Raw genomic sequence first — 22254 nt, forward strand, 5'->3', positions numbered from 1 at the left:
GCGGGGGCTGCTGTATCTCACGCCTCAGGGTGCAAACAGAGTGGGAGCCACCTCTGCCGCGTCCTCCTCGCCGCCCGCCTGCCGTTTCCTACGGCCTCTGGATACCGGAGCAAAAGGTATCAGCTTGGCCTCCATTTGTGAGCTCGGTTTAGCAAATCCCATCTTTCTAAACCTTTCCTTTCCCTTGCTCAAGTTCAGCCTCTCCTCCTCCTCCACGTGCTTTGCTCTGTAAGGGCTGGGCCCTGGCTGGGGCATGGCCGCTCTCCCCGCAGTGTGGATCAGCTGCAGGTATATTCCGTGTTTTGGGGTGTCTGTCTGGGATCCAGGGGCGGGGCGGGGAGGTTCAGCCCTGCAGCCTCCTCCCATCGTCCAAGCATGCGGCTCCGCGGGGCTTGGTGGGCTCCTCAGGGGGCTTTGACACGTGTAGGGAGAGGTGGGGGTGGAAGAGCCAGGGAGGGACTGTTCTGGTGCTGAAGCTGATCAATAATTTGGTGTGTGTGCTCCAGGGTAGGCACGAAGATGCTTAATATGCACCGTGGGGCACGCCTGGTAGCCGGGTGTCTGCCCTGAGCTCTTCCACCTTCACAGGCATCGACCCTGGTCCCTCGCCGGCTCACGCGCGTCCTGTAGGTCCTGCTGCTCTGAACTCAGTGCCCCGAACTAGCAGATGAAATTACCCTGACGTTTGTGTCCCCCTTTCCTGTCCCTGCAGTTAGAGCCACCGCTGCCCCGGCCCCGCAGTGAGGCGTTGATAAATCCAGGGGCTGACACTGAATTCATCTCTCCAGGAGAGGGAGGTAGATGAAGTATTTGCTGCACGCACGTAGCACATGGCAGCGGTGGAGGAAACAATTTAAAGCAGTCGCGGGGCACCCCAAGCCGAGCGGACGGCACCAGGTCAATACATGAAGTCTGTGACCTCCTGAAGGACAAGGCAGGCTGCTCCCCGGGGGCTGTGTGGGGAGCCAGCCGCAGCGACTGAGCCGCGCCGCGGTCCGGGCAGGCCAGCCCCGTGCTCTGGGTCCCAGGGGGGTGGCAGGGAAGAGGGGTCAGGGTGGGCAGGACACGTCGTGCTGTCCCCCTTTGGGTCCCAGCCAGCTCCCTGGGGAGCCGGAGCAGCTCCGAGCAGAGCCTGGCATCGCAGCGGTGTTTTCTCCAGAGGGGCTGGGTCTGGCCAGTGAAGCCCCCCTGGCGAGCCTGGTGCTGACTGCCTCGCAGGCAGCACGGCCAGAGTCATCCTCGCACGTCCCCGCTCCGGAGCCAGTGGTCTCATGCCAAACCCACACTCCTGCCGGGGGAAACGCGGCTTTCACAAGCGCCCTGCCCCGTGTGGGGGGCTGGAGGTCCCCTTTGCTCTTCCCAGGAGGACGCGGTTTGCCTTGACATCCTTCTAAGATGTCCCAAATGGGGTGGGGGGCTGCTGTGTGTCCCCCCACCCCTCCGAGGCACCACTGCTTTTTGCTAGGTGTGCTCAAAGCCCTTGGGAGAGCCTGTGGAAGAAAAGATGTAGGGTTAGGGCAGAAATGACTGGAAGGCCCTGTAGTAGACAAGGAGGGGAAACGACTGACACCCTTCCCGGGTATGAAATCCCTGGTCCCGGAGCACAGAGCACCTGCAGGTCCCCGGGGGGACGCCCCGGCCCGGCAGCCCTGCGGCGAGGGAGCAGGACTGTCCCTGATTGCATTTTGAAACCGCCTTCCTCTCCTCCGCGCCGGGCTTTCACCGTACGCCTTGCCAAACTCCAGCAGGCACAGCCTGGTTTTGCAGAGTCATTGGACCCCGTGTTTAAAAGGAGAAGTGAGGGAGGGACATGTTGAAATCAATTTTTTTACTATTTGCCCATTCCCAGCCGAGAGATTGAAGTAAGGGTGAGGGCAGGCTGCCGCTCCAGGATTGTCAAGCCCGGAGGTAGGGAGATAAACTTCTGTTCATGCTCGCGGAGGGTCCTCTCGTACCAGGTTTTCCTTTAAGATAACCTTTAAAGAGGGGGGTAATGCTCGTTCCTTGGAGATCTGTCCTCTCAGCAGCACCTATAACCCTGCGCATGAGTGAACTGTGGACTTTGTTTATACCAGGGGGAGGCTGTTACCCCACAGGGCGATAGCCCTAGAGCCCGTAAGGAAAAGGGTTTTCCTTTCGGATGTTCTTAAAAGGAATGGAGGGGTTCACTCCATATTGTGCTCGTTCTGTATTATGCCTGGGTAGTTATTCTGGAGGGCAGAGTGATGTTGCGGGGAAGGGGGTGTCTGTTTTGGGGAATGCTGACCCGCTCCCTTTGCGAAACAAAGTCCTTTTACAGCCCTCCTGACCTGGGATGTTTTGCGAGGTCCTGGCTAGTTGTCCTGCGGGTTTGGGGCTCGGAGTTTATTGGGATTGTGCCTACTAACCAGAAATCTGTGCTACTTCTGGAGCTGCCTTTATAAGGCTTTTCTTATTGTTTCCTGGGCGAGGAGTAATTCAAGGCGCAAATAGAATTAGAAATGCGAGCTCAGTGATTTTTGTCACTGGTATTTGGTGGAGCAGGTGGCTGCTGGTAAAACCCAGGGGGGAAGAAAGGGTATTTGCTGCTATTGAAACAGGACCACCAAACAATTCTCCCTTTGCACACAAGGAAGCTCAAAACTGTGCGAGCCCTGCGCAGCCCTTCCGTAAGGGCCACGCTGGCCTCTGAAGGGGGACGCCTGCTGCCCACCCTGCCGGGCTCTGCCTGAGTGTTTCCAGCCAGCGTTGCAAACCAGCCCCGAGCAACACAGTGACCAGCTGGGGGACTTTCAGGGAAAGTCCTTTTTAACAGACGCTTCCACACCGAAGCTGAAGTTTTCCTCTCTAAAACCTGCAAAACCCCGGCACAGCCACCGGCTCCTGGCTGGAGAGTGATGGCTTGATGCTTAGCAATATTTATGAGTGTAGTGGATTTTATTTCTTCAGTGTTATGAGGAGAAGGGAGGTAGATTTGAGGGTTAACTAAACTCTTACTGGTTGTTTTCTCTGTGCTGGTTGAGGTAAGAGACGTTTGTTTCACCCTGTTATTTTTTGCTGGGAAGAAGCAGCAAAAGGTGTGAGCAGCTTGGGGATGCTCGCTCTGCCTCCTGCCCTTATCTCTGTGGTTGCTCTTTGCTTGGACAGATTTTTTTCTTTTGCAATCAAAGCTAAAAGCAAAGATGACAGCAATTATTTTCAAATGCAATCATGCACTCTGCAGCGCTACTTCCCACTGACAACGTTTTGCAGTGGAGCACGGTGCTGATGTCCCAGATCAATAAATAGCATTTGTGTGTGTGTCAAGGGAGAGGGATGCAGAATAGAAATCGGCTCCTCTGCCGTGTCCCCCTCCATCGGCAAGGGAGGAGATGCTTTTAAACTGCCTGCCCAAGGCGAAGCAAATGCTAGGCTGGTTAAAGTCGAGGCTGGCAGGGCTGGGCAAGCGCCTCCGAGCATCTCTGCCAGCAAAGGGCACCCTCACCGGGCACGCGAGGAGGCGGCTCCACCGCCAGACTGGGGAGCGCAGAGGAAGTGATGCTGAAGCCCAGTTCCTCGGGGCTGGTTCCGGGGGTCAGTTACAAAAGAGCCCTCCCGGCACAGGAGAGGCGTAACGAGCAGCTTTTTTCAGACCTCGGGGGATGAGGTTCAACGATCACTGTGAGAGCAGGGATGGATTTCAGCTTTTTGGTGTCTCACTGGATCTCAGGATTTTTTTTCTGTAGATTATCTTGGCATCCCCCTGCCTCTGGCAACGTGCTGCACATGTGCTGTGCACCCTCACAGCCCTGGTCCCATGCTGGCTGCCTTGGATAAGGAAAACCTGACCCCCACACCAACCCGCTGCTGCTGCCGGCAGCCCTTTTTCTATCTCCTGGTCTCCCAGCTTCAGGGAACCCCTTTTGCCAATATAACGTGCTCTGACAGGGTTTCAGGGCAAAGGGAAGTCATATCTCCTAGAGCAGCTAAAACAGTGCAACCTGCCTTCATTAAAGGATTAGATGATTGCAAGGATGGAAGGGACTGGCTGCCGGCCTCCCCCTCCCCGGTCCTCTCACAGGGATGCTGCTGCCAGCATCCTCCTGCAGCCCTGGCTCGATCGCGCGTGCTGCAGGGTGCCCCCACGCAGGTACCGCCGTGCTGCTGGAGGCAGCTCTTCCCAGTGCCTTGTACGGTAGTTAGGAGGACAAATTTTCCAGTGCAGTTTCCACCTTTGTGGTTGTGGTTTCCTGTTTGGATTAAGCAGAAATCCGTAACAGGCTACAAAGCACCACTGAACCCGACGTGGAGCCTCTGACCTCCACGCTGCAGCTGAAGCCGCTTGCGTACGGCTTCCAGGAGTGTCTGGGGCCAGAAATAGGAAGGCTGGAAAGACAAAAGCTCCCCTGAGTGTAGCGTCAGCCATGGTCACGGCCCTGCTTTGCAGAGCCCGTGGGGGCTCAGCAGTCGCAGCACCGACTCGCAAGCCCGGAGCGCAGGCTGATGTCCTTCCCCGGGCTGTGGGTCCATCCGCTGGGCAGCAAATGCTTGCGCAGCTCAGCAGCCCCTCCGAACCCGAGCCTGCTCTTAGCTCTGTGTGTAAGTACATTGAACATCCAGGAGCAAACCAGCTCTTCCCTTGGTCATCTCCTGGGCTGCAGCTCCCCCCGTTTGCCATCAGCGCAGGCGTTTCGATAGGGATCTTCGGGGAGCTGGCGCCGCTGCCGCTCTGTGATAGGCAACGGCCTTGTGAGTTGCAATCAGATAGAGTGTTTACAAGATTGAAAGCTGGCAGTAAAGCACAAGTTTTTAACTCAATTTCCTGCTGCTTCTTCTCCTCAGTAACCAGCTCTTCCTGGACAGTCCATTCAGGAACAAGGCTGCGCGGCCTTTCCCGGGGCCGTCCCCAGCATGTGCACTAACCGCATCTGTTCTCAGCCCAGCCTGGTTCAACACACCCGGGTGCCTCAGGGATTCCCGCCCCTGCAGCTCTTGCACCGGGTTTCAAATCCCCTCCATCCGCAGGGCTGAAGATGGCTTCTGCTTTCTCTGGGGCCCTCGTCTGTGCTCGTGGATGGAGCCCAAATACACAAGCTGGCGCCCAGATCCTCCCCATCACCCCCTTTCTCTGCTGGGCTTTGCCTTCTCAGGGATTGTTTCTGTCCACTTATTCCAAATTCCTTGCTCATCAATAATAGCAGGGCCTGGATGTGACACCGTTCTTTTGCTCCCACCCCATCTGTGCCATGAGATCCCCGTTGCCGAGGGGCTGCCTCTGCGGGACGGGGCAGCGGGAAGGGGGGCTGGGGCGCCTGCGTCCCTGTGCTGCTCTCGAAGGAGGCCTGTGCACGTTTCCGTTTGTTAAAATGGCTGTGTTGAGATAAGGTCTGTGGTTTCCTCTGAGCATGCGAGCGAGGGGGAGAGGCGGCAGTGCCAGGCAGAGCTGCAGCCGCTCCCCTGCCCCACGCTGAGCCTCCCCCCGAGATGGACACTGCTGGTGAGACCCCCGTGGGGACCTTCCCTGGGGATGAGACCCCTGAGGTGGGTGGCTGTGACGCCCGCAGGCTGGGGAGCAGGTTTGGGGCTGGGGAGTGTGTTTGGGCTGTGATGGCCCCACGGAGGGGGTCGGGGCAGCTGTGCCCAGGGGACCCCAGGTTGCAGAGCTGGGTGCTGAGGCTGTAAAAGGGGAACGAGAGAAAAGGGACCGAGTCCATGTCCTGGCCGGGATGCTTCGCAAGGGCGAGAAAGGAGCGGGGGTGGGGATCTGGGGGTACCCTACCCATGCAAACGTGTGCCCAAGGGCTGTGTATGGGATCGGCTGCAGCTCTGTGCTGGCACTGAGGGTCCCCTCAGCTCAGCTACAGCTTCCCAGAGTCCCCCAGCCCCTCTGGGCTCCCTGCTGCCAGGAGATCCTCCAAAGCCCTGCTCTTGGCTGACCCAACCCAACCGACTTCCTCTGCAGTGGCCGGACAGACGGCATCTCCACCCCCGTGGAGATGGGACCTGCAGCTCTGTCCGGCACTGCTGGGAGCATGCGGGCATGATTTTGCATGTTGGACCCTGGGATGATCTGTCTTGCTGCCTTTCCCCACCCCCAAGGGACTTGTCCTCCCTCCTAAGCGTCACCATCTCGGCAGCCAAGCTGGCCTCCTGCACCCGTGACGCTGCCGCCGCTCACGGGGTGGGGGGGGATGCTGGTGGCAGTAGCCGGACCTGGATTTAAGCACTGCTTCTGGATTTGAGCTGGGGTCTTGGCGTGGGGATTAGCAGCAGTAAACACATCCTGGTGGCTCAGCTCAGCTTTAGCTTAACCAGTCCCATGTGCTTACGGGCTCGGCCAAAGCAGATCCTGCGGCAGCCGTCCCTGATGGCAGAAGGGAGCAAGAGGGAGCTGCCCCCTGCAAATCACAGCGATTCCTCCCCCTGCCCACTTGTGCTGCTCCACTGCTGGGCCAGGAGCCCATGCTCGTGCCTTGCTGATAAGTGATGGCAGCAGAGGAATAAGGTCCTTTTTCTCTCCCCTCTGCACTTGCAACCCTGCTATGGGGCAGCGCCGCCCACGGGGGTGCCGAGGGATTTGGGACGGGGCCCTGGTGCAGGCAGGATGGTGCCAGGAGCAGCAGAAGGTGGCCGGGCCCCTGGGCAGGGGCAGGCAGGAGCAGGCAGGGGCCCTCCTGGCTGCACAGGTCCCCCTTTCACAGGGGCTGCTGAGCCACGGCAGCCCCTGGCCCCGACCAGCGGTTAAAAGAAGGGACATGGAGGCAGCTGGGAGAGAAACAGCTCGAGGGTTAAACTCGCCAGGGGTGGAAGAGTTGAATTTAGTCCAGATGGCTGGGGGATTATGCCAGCCCTAGATTTGCCATAAGCAAATATTAATGGTCTAGCTTGGGGTTGTTGTTTTGGTTTTTTTTTCTGTTAAGGGGATCCTAAGGTCATTCCAGGGCCAGGGCTGACCCACAAGTAGGGCTCGTCCGTCCATCTGTCCCTGCCAGCCCTGGCTGAGTGGGATGCTGGGGCTGTGCTCGGCGTACGCCCCTCAGCACAGAAAGGGCCAAACTCGTTTAAAAAATTTCCAATGTATTTTTTGGCGCCACCCCCTTGCTCCAGCACCGGGGCCGTGGCGGATGGCACGGGGGCACCAGTCCCCCTCCCTCTGGCTGTGTCACCCAGCCCTTGGCGGTGGCAAAGTCACCGTCACCCAGCCAGGCTCTGCGGCAGGGACGAGTTGCTCAGCCATGGTGGCGGCCAAATCCAGACCACGGTTAGAGGAAGAGATGCAGGATGGGCTCAGCCTCAGCGTCGGGGAGGGAACAAAGGGTGAGGAGAGGCTGAGAGCTGGGGTTTGCCAGGGAAAAACGGTATTTTTGGCAGAGGCGGTTTTATCTCTGGGATGGACCCATGTGGCGCTGGGATGAGTGGGAGGTGACATTTGGAGTGGGGGATGACGGGGGCTGTGCAGGCAGCAGGACCCCCCCCCCGCAAACCCCAGGGCTCAGTGTCACTAGAGCAGGGCTGTGCCTTGTCGCATGGTACCGGTTTAATTTGCCTTTTGGGAAGTAAATGCTATTGCTGGTCATCCTTCAGGTGGGGAATGGGCTTTCAACTCAACAACGAGCGATGCACCATCGCAGCAGAGCTCATTTTTCTTTCTGGCAAGGGAACTTGAGTCACAAATCCCGATGGTTTTTTGGCGGCTCCTTGCCCATAGCTGCCTTGCCCAGCCTGCAGCTCCTCGCTGCACTTTGGCCCCCTGCCCTCTCCCTTGGCTGGTTTCCTCTCCAGCCTGGTCCTGCTGGGCTTGACCAGGCCAGTGAGCAGCTCTGTGGGGCGAGAGGTGGGTGGCTGGCTTTTAAAGCCTCCTGTGGGTCACCCCAGATTGCTGTTGCCATCCTTACTGCCCCCTCCTCAGTTAATAGGTCTTGGGGGTGAAGACCCCATGCCACCCCACCAGTGGGTGATGGAGGAAGAGGTCCCTCGGCCACGGGGTGTCATGGCATCCTTTGGGGCATCACATCTCCATGGGCTGTGGGTGATGCCGCCCTGTCCCAGCTGCCCTGCCCTGCTGTGGTTTCCTCCTAAAACCGCTCTCTACCACGAGACCTGACGGGAAACCTCTCTCTGCTTCTCTTCTTTCTCTAGATGGATCTGTCCCATCGGTTCTCCAAGAGAGAGGTACGAGCGTGGCCCTGCCACGGTCTCCCCTGATGGCACTGGAGGGGGGTGGCGGCTCTGCTGGGGCTTGGGGACACGGCTCAGCTCGGGAAGATGTTCCCAGGGACAGTCAGTGGCGGTCGGGCAGGGCTGGATGCCAGGAGGGGGGCAGCAGGGACCAGCGGGGAGCTTGGGGAGGGAACCCGCTGCTAATCCTGGGCGATGCACAGAGCAAGTCCCTGCTGGCCTGGCCCTGCACGAGGTGTCGGTGTTCCCCCCACAGCTGGCCCTGCTCTACGAGGAGGTCCTCTACACTATCTGGCACCGCCTGGGCAAGCCTGAGGACCACCACGTTGCAGACACCCAAGAGCTCTATGCCTACGTGCAAAAGGTGGGTCCCCCACCTCCCCAAGAGGATCCCCAAAACCTGTCCCTCGACACGTCCACCTTCCCGCCTAAAGGAGATGGGGGACACACGTGCTTGGAGGGAGCTTTTAACAGGCACCTTAAGAGACATAGCAGTAGTGTCCAGCTGGAGGGCTGGGACAGCTTGCAGCTGGGAAGTATTAGCCTTAGGGAGAAATATTTATCTTAGGCTCAGGGTGGTGGGAAGAAGGCTCTCCCTCAAGAGCTTTCAGCTGGTCCCCAGCCCTTCTGCTGGGCCCTTTGCTCCTCTCCTGTCCCTTTGAGCTGCAGCTGGCTCTGGGGGAGCGGAGGGAAGCCCCTGGCTGCCCTCCAGCCACCGTTAACAGCGCAGCATCTGTTACCGGCCCTAATATCTACAACAGGCTTTCGGCATGGATGTGGAGGAGCACAGAGTCATCATGCAGCAAGTCATGGGATTGGAGGTACGCAGCGAGACGGTGTCTCCCCGGTATGCTGCAGTCAAGGGGGTCCCTGCATTGGGGTGATGCGGGGGGGGGGGGGGGCCGTGGTACCTTTCCAGCCCATGTGTTTGGCTTTGGGGTACGGGGTGCCCCGGGCAGTGCTGGGGGAGTCGCTCATGGGCTGTTTGCTGGCATGAGCAGCAGCCAACGATGCAATCCTTCTCGTGCCCCACCCTTCCTCATGGCCTCTGCGGCCCCCACATTAAGCACTTTTTTTTTTCCTTTCTTCCAGAGCCCAATTTTTTGCCTGAAAGCAACCGTGAAGGAAGCCAAGGGGATTTTGGGGAAAGACGTCAGCGGTAAGTGGAGTTGCATGGGTGTTCCATCGGAAAAAGGCAGCTGCAGCTCCCGACGGGGACTTGCACGCCTCCGCCCTCACAGGGTTCAGCGACCCGTATTGCCTGCTGGGCATCGAGGCCAAGAGCCAGGAACCGGCCCACTCTGACCACAAGAAGCGGATGAAGGCTGTGGTCAAAGACCTCATCCCCGAAGACCAGATCCATCGCACACAAGTCATAAGCCAGACCCTCAGCCCGGTGTGGGATGAGACATTTATCCTGTAATTTGCCACCCCTCGGCTTTGCTCATTGAGGGGATGGAGGGGGTGCCCAAGGCTCTTGGGGGTGGATGTGGGGGGTTCACCACTCGTCCCAACCAGGAGCTGGGGCTCTGCCAGGGCGATGCCCACTGGGGCTTGCCAGGCTCCTGGTCTGACCCATGGAGCAGGTCAGGGGAGGTGAAAAACAAAAGCGTGGCAAAAATCCCTCCCTCAGAGCTCTCCCACCACTTCCCCGGGCTGCCAGGGGTGGTTTGGGGTCTCCCCCAGGGAGGAGCCTCCTGCCTCTAATTCCCAGCTGTCCTGCCTGCTTGTGCCGGTCCCTCGGATGCTGCTTGAGTAACAGCATCCTGCCTGGTGTCTTGCAGGGAGTTTGAAGACATGGAGACGGCCAGCTTCCACCTGGACATGTGGTGAGCAGCAGCACCCCCCCAGCCAGCGACCCCGGCCCTGAGCGGGGTCCGGCCTCCCGGGAGGGTCGCTGGGGTGGCCCTTCCACCTGCACCCTTTAAAAGCCCCAGAAATCAGCTGCAGACCCCTTTCTCCATTGCTTTCTGCTGGAGCAATGCACAGTGCTGGATGTGACCAGTGTGAGCAGAGAGAGCCCAAGCTGGTTTTGCCCAAGCAGGGCTAATCCTGAGCCCTGATTATATTCAGGGCCTTATATTCAAGCCCTGTGCTTGCAGAGTTTGGCTGGACATCCAGTTTTGGGGGTGGTCTCAGTCAGTCCTGACACCCCCAGCACTTTCGCTCTTTGCTGTCATTGTGGCTCCCTGAACTGTTTCACAATCACCTGAATTTCCTCCTTTCCCCCCACGGTGGGTTTTGCTGCCCACCCTCGCAGGGACTCGGACACGGTGGAGTCGGTGCGGCACAAGCTGGGCGAGCTGACGGACCTCCACGGCCTCAAACGGTTGGTGCTGGTATGGCCCTAACGGCTGCTGAGGAAAGAGGGTTTGGAAATGCTTATTTGCCTGCTGGACTTTAAAAATTGCCTTTAGAAGGAGGGAGGGAGGGTGGCAGGTCTGCGTCACCCTTCTTTGCCCTGACCGCAGCTGGGTCATGGCTGCAGGAAGCCTTTTCACCCCCTCCTTCGTTGATGCCTTTCAGGATCTTTAAAGATGCTCGCAAAGACAAAGGGCAGGACGATTTCCTGGGGAACGTGGTCCTTCGCCTGAAGGTGAGTGCCGCGGTGCATCCTCTCTTCCAAGTGACTCTCCAGGTGCTGGTTAAATCTCACAGGGTCCGGGCAAGACCCCAGCCCTGTGGCAGCACCGAGCTCACCCAGGATCCCGGCTCAGAGCCACAAATTGATGCCAGGTCCCTCAGATCGGAGGCAGGTGCCCCAGCCACCCCAACACACGCGCTCAGTGATTATACATCTTTTATTTTTAAGCCAATACTAGAGTTATCCAATACAGTATCTTCCTGCCCCACTAACAGTGGGACCTGGTCCCTGAGTGGGATCCTTCCCCTGGGAAGGCTGCCCGGGGCTTCACCCCTGTCTCTCTGCGTGCAGGACCTGCACTGCTGGAACGACCAGTGGTACCAGCTGGAGCCACGGACAGAGACGTACCCCAACCGGGGACAGTGTCACCTGCAGTTCCTGCTGACTCACAAGAAGGTAGGAGGGGATGGGGAAGGGGGTCCCTTTCCATTGCCTTGGAGGATGAGGCAGCTGCTTGTCCCGTGGGGCCCATCTTGGCAGCACAGATCCCTGCCCCAGGACAAGAGGTGCCAGCACCAGGGTTTGCACGTGCTGGAAACCATCTCGACCCTCCCCTGAGGTCCATGCCAGCATGGGGGCCTTGCTCCTGGTGTATGTGCACCCCTTGGCTCAGCTTCAAACGGGGCTCTCTGGCCCCATGCTTTTTGGGTTCCTGTGTCCCCACGCTCTGACCATGTCCTCCGTGTTCAAGCAAGTTATGTTTATTGCTTGTCTCTTCAGAGAGCCACCACGTGCAGCAGGACACAGCCGAGCTACACTGTGCATCGCCACCTCCTGCAGCAGCTGGTGTCCTATGAGATCCTTCAGCACCAGGTACCGAGGGGGAGAAGCAGCCCTGCAGCAGCTGGGCTGGGGTGAGGGCTTCCTTTGGAGCCCAGCTGCCTGACGCACTGCTGCAGTGTGATGGGGAGGAGGGTCGAGATGATGCCTGCCCATGCCTGGCATCCTTACGGGGCACTCATTCCTCCTGTGGTCCTGCAAACACAGCCCGGACGGTGCCTGTCCCCCTCCTCGCTCAGCCCAGCTTGCGCTGGGACATGTCACCCTCCCTTTGCATCCTCGCAGGCCGGCAGCATCGCCTGGGACGGGGAGCTGAGCAGGCACGCCAGCACCGTGCTGTACCTGCACGCCACGCAGAAGGATCTCTCCGACTTCCACCAGGTCATGGCGTGAGTACCCCACGCCTGGGGAGCCACGATGCAGCATCGGGCGGGGGTCAAGGGCCCCGACTCATTCCCTGGGACCGTCTGACCGCAGCCAGTCTCTCCCAAGAGCTCAGCATGGCTGGTGTTGGCCCTGCACTGAGCAGCGCCAGGAGACCTGGGTCCTGCCCCTGCAATCCTAGCAACAGCCGTGGGTGGGGGAGCCCCACGCTGGCCCCTGGGAGCCCCCCAGCCCCAGGAGCTCAGCCCAGCCTCTCCCTCCTCCCCAGGCAGTGGCTGGCATACAGCAAGCTCTACCAGAGCCTCGAGTTCAACAGCAACTGCCTGCTCCACCAGATCACCAGCATCGAGTACCAGTGGGTGCAGGAGCGCCTGAGGCCAGAGCAGGTGAGGGGGTTCCAGCACCGCTTGGGGGGCAGAGATCAGGGAAATCTGCCACTTGCACCCAACCCCGAGCCTCTCCTCCAGCTCCCAGGGCCATTTCCCTCCCTCTGTGCCGGGGAGGGCAGGAGCTTGTGGAGTACAGGGGTGCTGGGGTGACTGGAAGGCATTTCTGGGGAGAACCAGCCATGGGGACCAGGACAACCCATGGGTCAGGGAGCCCCTTTGCCCCGGGGACTTGTTCCCCCTCTCCAGAGAGAAGCCCTTGTACCAACATCCCCCTCCTCCATCGCTGCCATCCAGTCAGTCACACGCTCTGCAAAACTTAAATATGACCCAATTCCTACTTTTCCCCACCTGTTTTCCCAGGGCATCCCAGCACCCTACTGAGACTCTGCACTTTTCATGCATGGCAATGAGGTTTAAGCGCAAAGCTCAGTTCAGCCCCTCCAGGGAGAAGTTACCTGAGGCATCAGGGGGTTTCCCATGCCTGGAGCAGGCTAGAAAGGAGCGGGAGACACCAGCTCCCTCCGCCACGGTGTCGTGGTCCTGCCGGCATCTCTGTCTGCTGCTGAGGAGGACAGCACATGTTTCCTTCCTTTCCCCCAGAAAGCAGAGCTGGCCGAGTCCTTCCAGTCCTTGCTGACCTACGGGATCTCCCTCATCCGGAGGTACCGCATCATTTTCCCCCTCTCTGTCCCGAGGTCCATGGAGAGGCTCCAGTCCCTGCTCCGGTGAGTCGAGCACCGCTGCTGGCTGCGCGCGGGGTCGTGTGGGTTGGCCACCGTGCAAAAACCCGCACGAAGCACTTTCTGCCCCCTTCTAGGCTGCTGTGACACTTGTCCCTCGTCCTGGGCTCCCCGTGGGGGACGTTGTTGGGAGGGGAAGGTCTGTTTGGGTAGGGTCTCTGTGGGGAGAGGTGGTTGTTCCTGATAGGATGGTGCTGGGTTCTCACTTTGCAGGGTCCTGGTCCAGATGTGCAAAATGAAAGCTTTCCACGAGCTGTGCACGCTCAGTCCCAACCTCCCCAAGAAGGTCTCCTCAGCCCTGAAGGTAGTGGGACCAAGGCTCTCACCCTCCCCAGCCCTGGGGAGGTGGCACCCTGCGGCTCTCCCTTCCCATCCATGCCCTGCCCAATGCCCACACCTCAGCAAAGCCACGCGGACCACCATGGGGGCGGAAAATACCTGCTCCTCTTCAACCTGGTGGTCCCAGCCTGTGGTTCCCACCCCTTGGAGCTGAGTCCTGACCACACCCAGGGGACAGGGAGCGTGAAGGGGGTGACAGAGCTGGCTTTGCCCCCCCTGCTTCCCTGCCACCACACCAGGGCTCCTCTCTTGCAGTCAGGCACGACGGAGTGGTTTCACATGAAGAAGCAGCACCTCAAGCCCATGGTGAAGGTCAGCTCCTATCTCTGCCTCTCTGACATTATAAGAGGCAACTTGCTGGGCTTGGGGTGGGAGGCCCGAGGGGGTGGGAAGACAGGTCTGAGACGAGGCTTCTCCAATTTTCTGATACTGTCAAGGGTTCCCAGTTTAAAAATACCATGAGCCATGTTACCTGCAGCTGCCGAGGTGCATTGAAGCTTAAGGCCTTGGTGCAATGCTCAGGAGAGCAGGAGGTGGTCCCCAACCCAGCCACGCAAGCACAGGGCGACAGCAGATGTTACCAACAATGTGGATCTAATGATAGGTTGCTACCCCAGGAGAACAAATCATAGAAACACATCAGATGAGAATGGAGCCCAGGTCATCTCAAAATCACTGAGCATCCAAAACAAGCTTTTCCTTCCTTTGCAGAGCATGGAGGAGAATGGCAAAGCCTTGTCCAGACTCCTCCTAGAGGTGATAGGGGATCTCCAGCAGTGCCAGAAAATCTGGAATAAATTCTTCATCAAGTAGGTTTCAGAGCTTGATTCCTCCCTTGTCCACCTTCCCTGGGGTCAAGAGCAACAGGGCACTTTGATGCCTCATTCCTTGGCTCTTGGGGTGCACAGATAGCACCCGTGGTCCCATCTCTGCCTCTCAGGGCTGTATGTCCTTGCCCTCACGGCAAGGGCACGGCCTGGGAGGGTTTGCTGGGCTGGGGCTGGCAGGCTCCTGACTCCCCCTTTCTCTCTTGCAGCACCTTGAAGTTGAATCTCTTCTCCATTGCCTACCTGGAGCTGGAGCACCTGGTGAGCAAGCCTGGGCTGCTCTGCACTCCTGGGACTAAGGTCTAAAGCCAGGCTGAATTTTTTGGCCACCCTTTGTGTGGCAACTGGTTCCTGCAAGCCTGGAAAGGGAGCAAGACAGGGAAAATCCCCGTCTTTCCCGTAAAGCGACTATCATCCGCTTACTTAACCCAAGGAATCTCCTGAAATGCCACCCAAAAGGAAGAGGCGTCCCCTGAGCTGACCCTCACGCCATGGCTCCAGCAATCCCCTGGCAGACCAAGCCTTCCTGGCCGGACCCTCACTAACAGCTGTCCCCCCTCCCTTGTCGCTGCCAGGTCGCGGAGCATGTCCAGGAGCAGCTGCACGAGGTCGACAGCAGCATGTCCAAGCCCACGGCCGAGAGCCTTTTCCAGCTCTACCTGAACCTGCAGGAGCTCTATCACATGAAGGACTTCCTCCCAAAGAGGTATCCATCCCAGAGAGAGGGGAGTTGCTGCAGCAAGGGAAGGAGCAGTTAATTGGGAAGAACGCCGAATCCTTCCCATTCACCTACCTCACAAATTACACACAAGGCAGACCAGGCTGTTGGAGTCTGGTGTCGGTGTGAGCATCACCAGAAGGGTTTCAGGCTTGCCTCTGAGTGGGGTTGATGGAGACCTCAACTTCCAGACAAGGGGAGGTTTCTCCTTAGCACAGTGCTACGTGCTCCCTCCACCTCGGGGCAGTTTCTTGTATGTGAGGGCAAGGAGGGGTGTTGGCCCCACGCCGTTGCTGTGCGGTTGGAGAAGCTGGTGCCTTCGCCCACAGGGATGGACCTCTGGCTCTGAGCAGTTTTCACCAGTGGTTCAAGGAAGCTGTGCCCCAGTGGCTGCAGAAGGCCTACACCATCGCGCTGGAGAGGGCGCAGAGAGCCGTCCAGATGGACCAGGTAACCCGGGGAGGAGAACGTCTCCCTCTGTCCTTTGGGGGTGCTCCAGCCTCCTCCACGCCCTGCCGCTGCGCCTGGCTCACAGTGTTGAGACCACCACGTAGGTGCCTCTTGCAGCCCAGGAGTGGGCTGGTTCCTCTCCCAAAAGCATAACAAAGGACGTGGTCTCCTGGAGCAGCTGATCCCACCCTGGCCCCAAACCACATCCCCGTGACCCTTCTCTCTCTGCCCTCTGGCAGCCCGAGTGAGCTGATGAGCCTGCGTTTGGGCCATGCCCTGGCCATCCCCTTCGCTTCTGACCTTTAGGAAGCTGGAGGGAAGACAGCCGTGGGCTCCTCGCCCCACTCTTCAGTGGGGTCCAGCAGCACCGGGTTAGAGTGTGACGGGGCACAGCCTGATGGGGGGAGCTGGGGGCGCTCCATCCATCCTCATCTCCTCCACTCTGCAAAGTGACTGGGTGATGGCATTGGGATATACGGAGCTGATGATGGGCCAGAGAGCCCCGAAGTAAAGGAGCAGCTCTCCTGTCTGGGATGGCTCCTTTCTGTACAAGCTAAGTTGCGTTTGTTTTCTCTGCCCTCCCAGCTAACGCCCTTCGGGGAGCACAACAAGCACAGCACGTCCACTGTCGACCTGTCCACTTGCTACGCCCAGATTGTGAAGACCTGGCAGCAGCTCAACTGGCCGGACCCCGAGGAAGCCTTCATGATCATGGTGAAGCTCGTGGAGGTTTGTATACCAGCCCTGCTCATGGGCATCAGCAGCCGGCGTTTCCTCTCCTGCTCTTGGAGACATGTCTCCATGAACGGGGCCAGTGTCCCGTGTCGATGTGGCGGGGTCCCCCGGCCCCACGGTGGTCCCTGTGCTGCCCAGCTCAGCCCCGTTGGCTTCTTCTCTGTCCTGCAGGACATGTGCAAAATTGCTCTGATGTACTGCCGGCTCATCAAGGAGAGGGCTGAGGCTCTGTCGCTGAACGAGCAGAACGAGGGCGAAGCGGCCAACAGGGTGGGTATCAGGGCAGGGTCCGCTGCTTGGGAGGAGGCAGCATTGGGCCATGGTTTCTGGGCAGGGGGACATGAGCTGCTGAGCACCCAGGTGCCATCCCAGGTCTGGCCTTCATGGGGACCAGCTGACCCCCTGGAAGCCATAATCCTGGAAAATCAGGAGGGGAATGGTGTGAGCAGGGGAAGCAGGATAGGGATGAGAATGGGGGTGAAGATGGGGATACTGATGAGGATGGGACTGGGGATGGGGATGGAGCTGGCAGGGGATGGACTGGGGGCTGTGGGACACCCTGAAGCAGACCCACCTCCCCAGCTCTGCATCGTGGTGAACAACATCAAGCAGCTGCGGCTGTTGATCCGAAAGCTGCCATCGCAGCTGGACTGGGCCCAGCTGGAGCAGCGCACGGAGGCCATCATCGACCAGCAGCAGATCCAGCACACGCTGCACAACCAGCTTGACAGCACCGTCTCCTGCCTGGACCACGAGGTCCAGGTTGTGGTGCAAGCCTTGGCCACCAAGGTGAGGCCCTGCCACTGACCCCCCTTGGCCCTTTCCTGGCCCAAAGCCGGGAGGTTCACCCAAGGGGTCCTGGAGCCCACAGTGCTCCTGGGATGGAGACAAGATGGGCCCGGGCATGGGCTGGTGCAGAGGGCAAAGCCCAAGTGCCTCTGTGCATTTCTTCCCGGCAGCTGGAAAAGGGCATCGCCAGGCACATCCAGGAGCTCTCGTCTTCCAATGACACCCAGGAGCCTGAGGATGTAAGTACCTGCCCTGGCCCCTCCTGGACCATCTTTTTTTGGGCAGCTGTGAATAACCATTGCTGGAGGCCCCCATCACCCTTCCCCACCTCTCCCTGCCCCACACCTGGGGCACAGGACACACCATCAATGGGGCCCAGACCTCCATATGCTTCATTTGATGCCCATGTCAGCAGCAGGACCAGAGTAGGCACAGCCTGCCCATGTCCTCACTGTGGGAAGGAGCCCCTCTGGAGACCCCTGCTCTGCTGGTTCCAGCCAGTAGTGCTCTGCCCCTCTCCCCGCTGTGCCCTGCTGGATATGGCCTCCCCATGCTCTCCCCAATGCCCCTCTCCTCTCGCTGCAGTCTATCATCCCGCTCATGAAGTTCCTGGAGTCAGAGCTGCAGTATCTCAATGAGCATCTGGTCCAGGAGAACTTCAAAAGGTGACCAGGGCACTGGGGATGCACCACGGCAGCAGCCAGCAGCATCGCCGGCCCTCGGCAGGAGCGTCCCCCCCAGCCCCATGGGGCGTGGGGACATCCCGCTTTGGGGCTGCCTGCTCAGCATAGCCAGATGAGCCAGTTCCCTCTGGGGCTTTGCAAAGCCCCTTGGCTGAGGACCAACCCCCCCAACCCAACCCAGCCCCCGGACCCCTGCTCACAGCCTTCCTCCCTTGCCCCTGCAGCCTCCTCACTCTCCTCTGGCATCACACCTTGGCCGTACTGTCGGCAGCCACGGGGCAGCAGGTCCCCTCGGCCCAGTGCTACAAGAAGCTGCACTGTGCCCTGAAGGTACCAAGGGGGGAACCAGGGGGTCCCCGGCAGGGGTGGGTGTTTGGTTGCCGGCGCTAACAGCATCCTTCTCTCCAGAGCCTGGAGCTGTGCTTCCATGCCGAGGGCTGCGGGCTGCCGCTGGAGACCCTCCACACTGCAACCTTCCTGGTACGGGGTGCTGGGGATGTGGGGGTCCCCAGGGCTTCCTTTGGGTGCTCTCCAGGGAGGGTGTCCCCCAGGCTGCAGACCCATCCATGTGCTTGACCATCACCTCTCGTCCTCCCTGCAGTCGCTGGAGACCCACCTGGCCCTTTGCTCTGCCACCAGCCGCAAACTCATCCAGAAATACTTCAGCAACAGGATCCAGCAGCAGGTGGGAGTCAGGATGGTGCCCCCAGCCCCTTCCCACAACCCACCCTTGCACACGCAAGGCTGCCTGGCACAGCCTGCCTGTGGAAACATGGGATTCCCCCACCACCCTCCCAGGCCTGGGGCTGTTGGGGCTGGTTTTGCCCCAAGGGTGGGCAGGAGGGCTTTCAATTGCATCCCAGAGGATGCCCATCACCTGGAAGTACCCCAAAGTGCCTGCTCAGCCGCCACCAGAGCCCAGCATCCCCTCCACGAGCTTACCCAAAGGCAGCACCCTTTTCTTGTACTCCACCGCTCAGCTGGACACCAGCTCAGAGAAGTACGGGGCGGTGACCATCAAAGCGCTGTACCTCCCTTCGGAGCAGAAACTCCGCGTGGAAGTGCTCAACGCCGTCAACCTCATCCCGCTGGACTCCAATGGTGGGTGCGGGTGGGCTGGGGAGCCCTACTGCCCCGGGCCCCCCCGTCCTCGGTCCCCGATACACCCTTGGGTGGGAGAGATGCTGGCAGTGCTTGGCGTAATGGGTCTTGATTTGCGTTTGCATCCAAGGAGGTGGATTTGGGGAAGATTTGGGGTTATTGCACCGGTCCGGGGTTGTTCAGTGGGGTGCGGCAGGCAGGAGACTGTACCCCCGTCCCGCTGCCTTCCCTTTGCAGCACAAGCCAGCAGCCAGGGCAAAACACATCTCAGACAGAAAAATGTGGCAAGGGACAGTGTCTCGGGTTGGCTGTCATTTGGGGAGGTCTCCAGGAGAGGTCACTCCTATTGCAGCCACCCGTGGCAGATCCACATGTGGGCTGGGTTGGGGGTGTTCCCGCACCCTCCCAGGAGCGTGGGCTGGGCTGGGGGGTGGCTGTGAGGGTGCCCTGACACCCCCAGTCACCCCAGTGTGTCCAGCCACCGCGGCTGGGCTGGGCTGGCTGTGCCGGAGGGGCGGCCGGAGGGGGCTGATGCCTGCACCCCACCAGGCTCCAGCGACCCCTTCGTCCAGCTCACCCTGGAGCCCCGGCATGAGTTCCCCGAGGTGGTGGCCCGGACCACCCAGTGCAAGAGGAACGAGCTGCACCCCCTCTTTGACGAAGCCTTCGACTTGTACGTAGGGGCTGGTACCCACTGGGGCCCCCCCCAAGCCCCGCAGCCCCCTGTGCTTCAGCTGAGCCCCTGCTATGGGGCTGCTGCCCTGGGAACTGGGTCCTGCCCTGGGGTTTCACCCCCTGCTCCCCAGTGGGGGCTCAGCCATGGGGTGCCATGGGGGAGATTTGGGGGGAACCCCAAACACCTGGGGCCCGCAGGCTAGTGTGGGTCTGTGCCAGGGCCCTGTGCTTTGAAGGGGTTGGGGTCAGTGTGGTGCGGGGGATTCGCATGGAGTATCACCCTGTTTGGTGCCTGGAGGGAAGGTTGAATTTCGGGACAGAGGGGATGGGATGTGCTGGTTTCTCCCTGCAGCTTGATCCCCCCCGAGAAGTGCCGGCAGGAGGGGGCCTGCCTGCTGCTGACCGTGTTTGACTACGACACGCTGGGGGCCAACGACCTGGAGGGAGAAGCCTTCTTCCCCCTCCGCCACCTGCCCGGCCTCGACACCGATGAGGACCAGGCTGACACCGGACGAGTGCCCCAGACCCGCCTCCCCCTCACCCACCCCAAACCCACCGGTACGTGAGCCCCACTGAACCCCGCTGGCCCAGCGGCAGCAGGAGGGGGCTGCAGCGAGCGTCTCCCACCATCCCTCCCCTCCTCTCTGGCAGGAGATGAGATCCTCCGGCTGCTGGAGTCCAGGAAGGGGGACAAAGAGGCTCAGGCCTTCGTTAAGCTCCGCAAGCAACGAGCCAAGCAGTCCAAGGAGACGGAGTGAGGGAGGAGGAGGGAGAGGGTCCCGAAATGAGGGCGGTCTGGACAGTGGGACCCCGGGAGTGGCTCTGCAGCCATCCACAGGGGCTGGGGGGGACAGAGGGGGGTCCCTGTGCTCCCCACCACCTCCCAGCACCCCCTCACCCCCACCTTCAGGTAGCAACGCTCCCGTAAGGCTGGGGAGGGTGGGCACGTGGTATTTCAGGAGCTGTCTTTGCCTGTCTGGCCTCGCAACACTACACGGGGGATGTGAATGTGTGTGGCTGTCCCTGCCCGTCCCCCTGAGCTTGTCACGGCTGGTGCTGCAGCGCCGGGCTGCGTCCCCAGCCCTCCTGCCTGCAACACCGCGTCAGGGCAATGCAGATGCGCTGTCATTTATTTAGGGTGGGGTGGGGACAACCCGTGGCCAAACCTGCCTTTTTTTTTTTTTTTTTTTTTTTTTTAAATAGATAAGCCTCTTATTTTAAATTAAAAGCCACAAAGCTGCTGATGTGTGGGCTGAGTCTGTGCAGGGGGTGCTTTGGGGTAACGTGCGAGGTTTTGGAGAGGGCTTGGCTGTGCTGAACTGGCCAGGCTGTTTCCCTCCGCAGGGAATGAGGTAGCGTTGTTCTGAATTCTGGGCCATTGCAAAATAGTAGGTATACCAAGGTATAAATCAAAGGGCTGGGAAAGCTGCCACCACCCAGCAGCGCCCGAGGCAGGAGGGGCTGAGCACGCAGCACGGCCACTGCCCGTCGACCCGCTGGCGGAGCCAGGGTTTGGCCTGCGAAAGAGCCCGATAAGCTGCACATCAAGCCGAGATCTGGCTCAGGCACGGCAAAAGGCTTTTAGGATGGGTGATGCCTGGTGGTTTGGTGATGAAGAAAGGGCCCCAGGCAGAGATGTGTGTCCTCAGGGCTGCTCGGTGCTGGGCAAGAGGGGTGGGAGCAGGAGCCATCCCTGCCCAGCGTGGCACTGCCGGCCCCAGCCTGGCACCCCCCTGGGCAGCCGGTTGGGCTTTGTGCTTTGGGGGATGGTGTGTGCTTCTTTTGTTTGGTTTGTTTTTGGTTTTTTTTAAATGCGCGTAGCTCTCGTGTGTATTTATTGTATTTCACCACCAATCATTCCAGCCTGGGGGTGCTTGCTGGAGCTGAGGGAGCCCGGGAGCTTGGGCAGCAATGAAGAGCATCATCAGCCAAACCAGGCGGCGACTGGGGCTGCGGAGAGCCCAGAGGCGGCGGGCAGGGCGCCGGTGTTGCCCGCAGCCCGGGCCGGGCACCGGCATCCCTCTGCCACAGCACGCAGGGGACGGCGGTGGGCAGCGGCGCCGCAGGGTGCATCGCCCGTGGGGGGCGGCCCAGCAAACATGCCCGGCGGGGCGGGAGATTGCTGAGTATTTCGGAGCTTGTTTTAGCTGCAATGAGTAGTAGTTATAAATCTGGAGCTGCCTCTGCCCCCACCCTGCCAAGGGGGTGGCTGTGCTTGAGCTGCAGTGGGTCCCTGGGACCTGCTGCGTCCCGGGGAATTAAAAGCATCGCCCTCCTGGTTGCCGGAGCACCAGCTGCTTTCTCGGTGGGCTGAGCAATCGCTGGGTCAATTCAGGTCAAGCCCTCGATGTGGGGATGGGGCGGGGCGGGTGGGGAGGAAAATGCTCCTTTGCTATCTATGTGACACGGCCTGGCTCATCCAAACCCACAGCAGGAGGGATTAAGGAGCTGATCGCTCACAAGGAAGCCATTTGCTGGCTTAAATAGCTCGTTTCAGTGCCCCCTTTTAGCTCTGCAGAGAAATAAGCTTTGGGGGTGGTGGTGTCTGTGCTTGCAGAGAAGCTGCGGGCCCAGGCCATCATTCCTGCCGGGCTGCTGCCGCTGCCCCCGGAGAGAGGAAACCCCATGCCTGCACGCTGCAGCTAATCCGGTGCTGGCACCTGCTAGCCACCGGCCCCACACGCTGTTGCAAGGCTTAGCTCAGGGGGCTGCAGGTCTGAGCGTGGTTTAGCTTATTTTCAGCTCTACATTTAGAAACCGTTGTCTTCTAACGTGCTCTGGGCTGACCGTGGCCCAGGCTGTCCGCGCCGCAGCCGACGGCGTGTCCCAGCAAGCAGGTGGCACAGGCTAACCTCTGGTTTGAG

At 59.9% G+C, this 22254-nt stretch overlaps 1 protein-coding gene across 3 annotated transcripts; it reads left to right on the plus strand.

Moving 5' to 3' along the window:
* Positions 1-96: 96 nt before the first annotated feature.
* Positions 97-20634, plus strand: UNC13D (unc-13 homolog D). Of its 3 annotated transcripts, none has more exons than XM_075111195.1 (32): positions 97-116; positions 8098-8130; positions 8393-8500; positions 8898-8957; positions 9229-9295; positions 9378-9555; positions 9921-9965; positions 10397-10465; positions 10663-10732; positions 11072-11176; positions 11501-11593; positions 11846-11949; positions 12213-12330; positions 12934-13058; positions 13287-13377; positions 13668-13724; positions 14124-14221; positions 14449-14500; positions 14815-14945; positions 15287-15407; positions 15993-16136; positions 16314-16412; positions 16725-16931; positions 17102-17170; positions 17517-17596; positions 17839-17944; positions 18023-18094; positions 18216-18299; positions 18595-18715; positions 19265-19388; positions 19743-19948; positions 20042-20634. In XM_075111195.1, exons 2-32 carry the CDS (start codon positions 8098-8100, stop codon positions 20146-20148), a joined length of 3144 nt encoding a protein of 1047 aa, XP_074967296.1. In that variant the 5' UTR covers positions 97-116; the 3' UTR covers positions 20149-20634. The 3 variants fall into 3 exon arrangements, with proteins under 3 accessions (XP_074967296.1, XP_074967295.1, XP_074967293.1); XM_075111194.1 differs by lacking the exon at positions 97-116 and adding an exon at positions 1763-1908; XM_075111192.1 differs by lacking the exon at positions 97-116 and adding an exon at positions 5335-5499.
* Positions 20635-22254: the final 1620 nt, after the last annotated feature.

This window comes from Phalacrocorax aristotelis, chromosome 16, assembly GCF_949628215.1.
Source record: "Phalacrocorax aristotelis chromosome 16, bGulAri2.1, whole genome shotgun sequence".
NCBI lineage: Eukaryota > Metazoa > Chordata > Aves > Suliformes > Phalacrocoracidae > Phalacrocorax > Phalacrocorax aristotelis.

Bases quoted from the DNA above. Each gene is read 5' to 3' on its own strand.
- UNC13D (XM_075111192.1), top strand. From the start codon at position 5,443: ATGGACACTGCTGGTGAGACCCCCGTGGGGACCTTCCCTGGGGATGAG. The intron at 13,725-14,123 runs GTCAGCTCCTAT...CTTCCTTTGCAG, and splicing joins ACCTCAAGCCCATGGTGAAG to AGCATGGAGGAGAATGGCAA. The intron at 18,300-18,594 runs GTGGGAGTCAGG...TCCACCGCTCAG, and splicing joins GCAACAGGATCCAGCAGCAG to CTGGACACCAGCTCAGAGAA.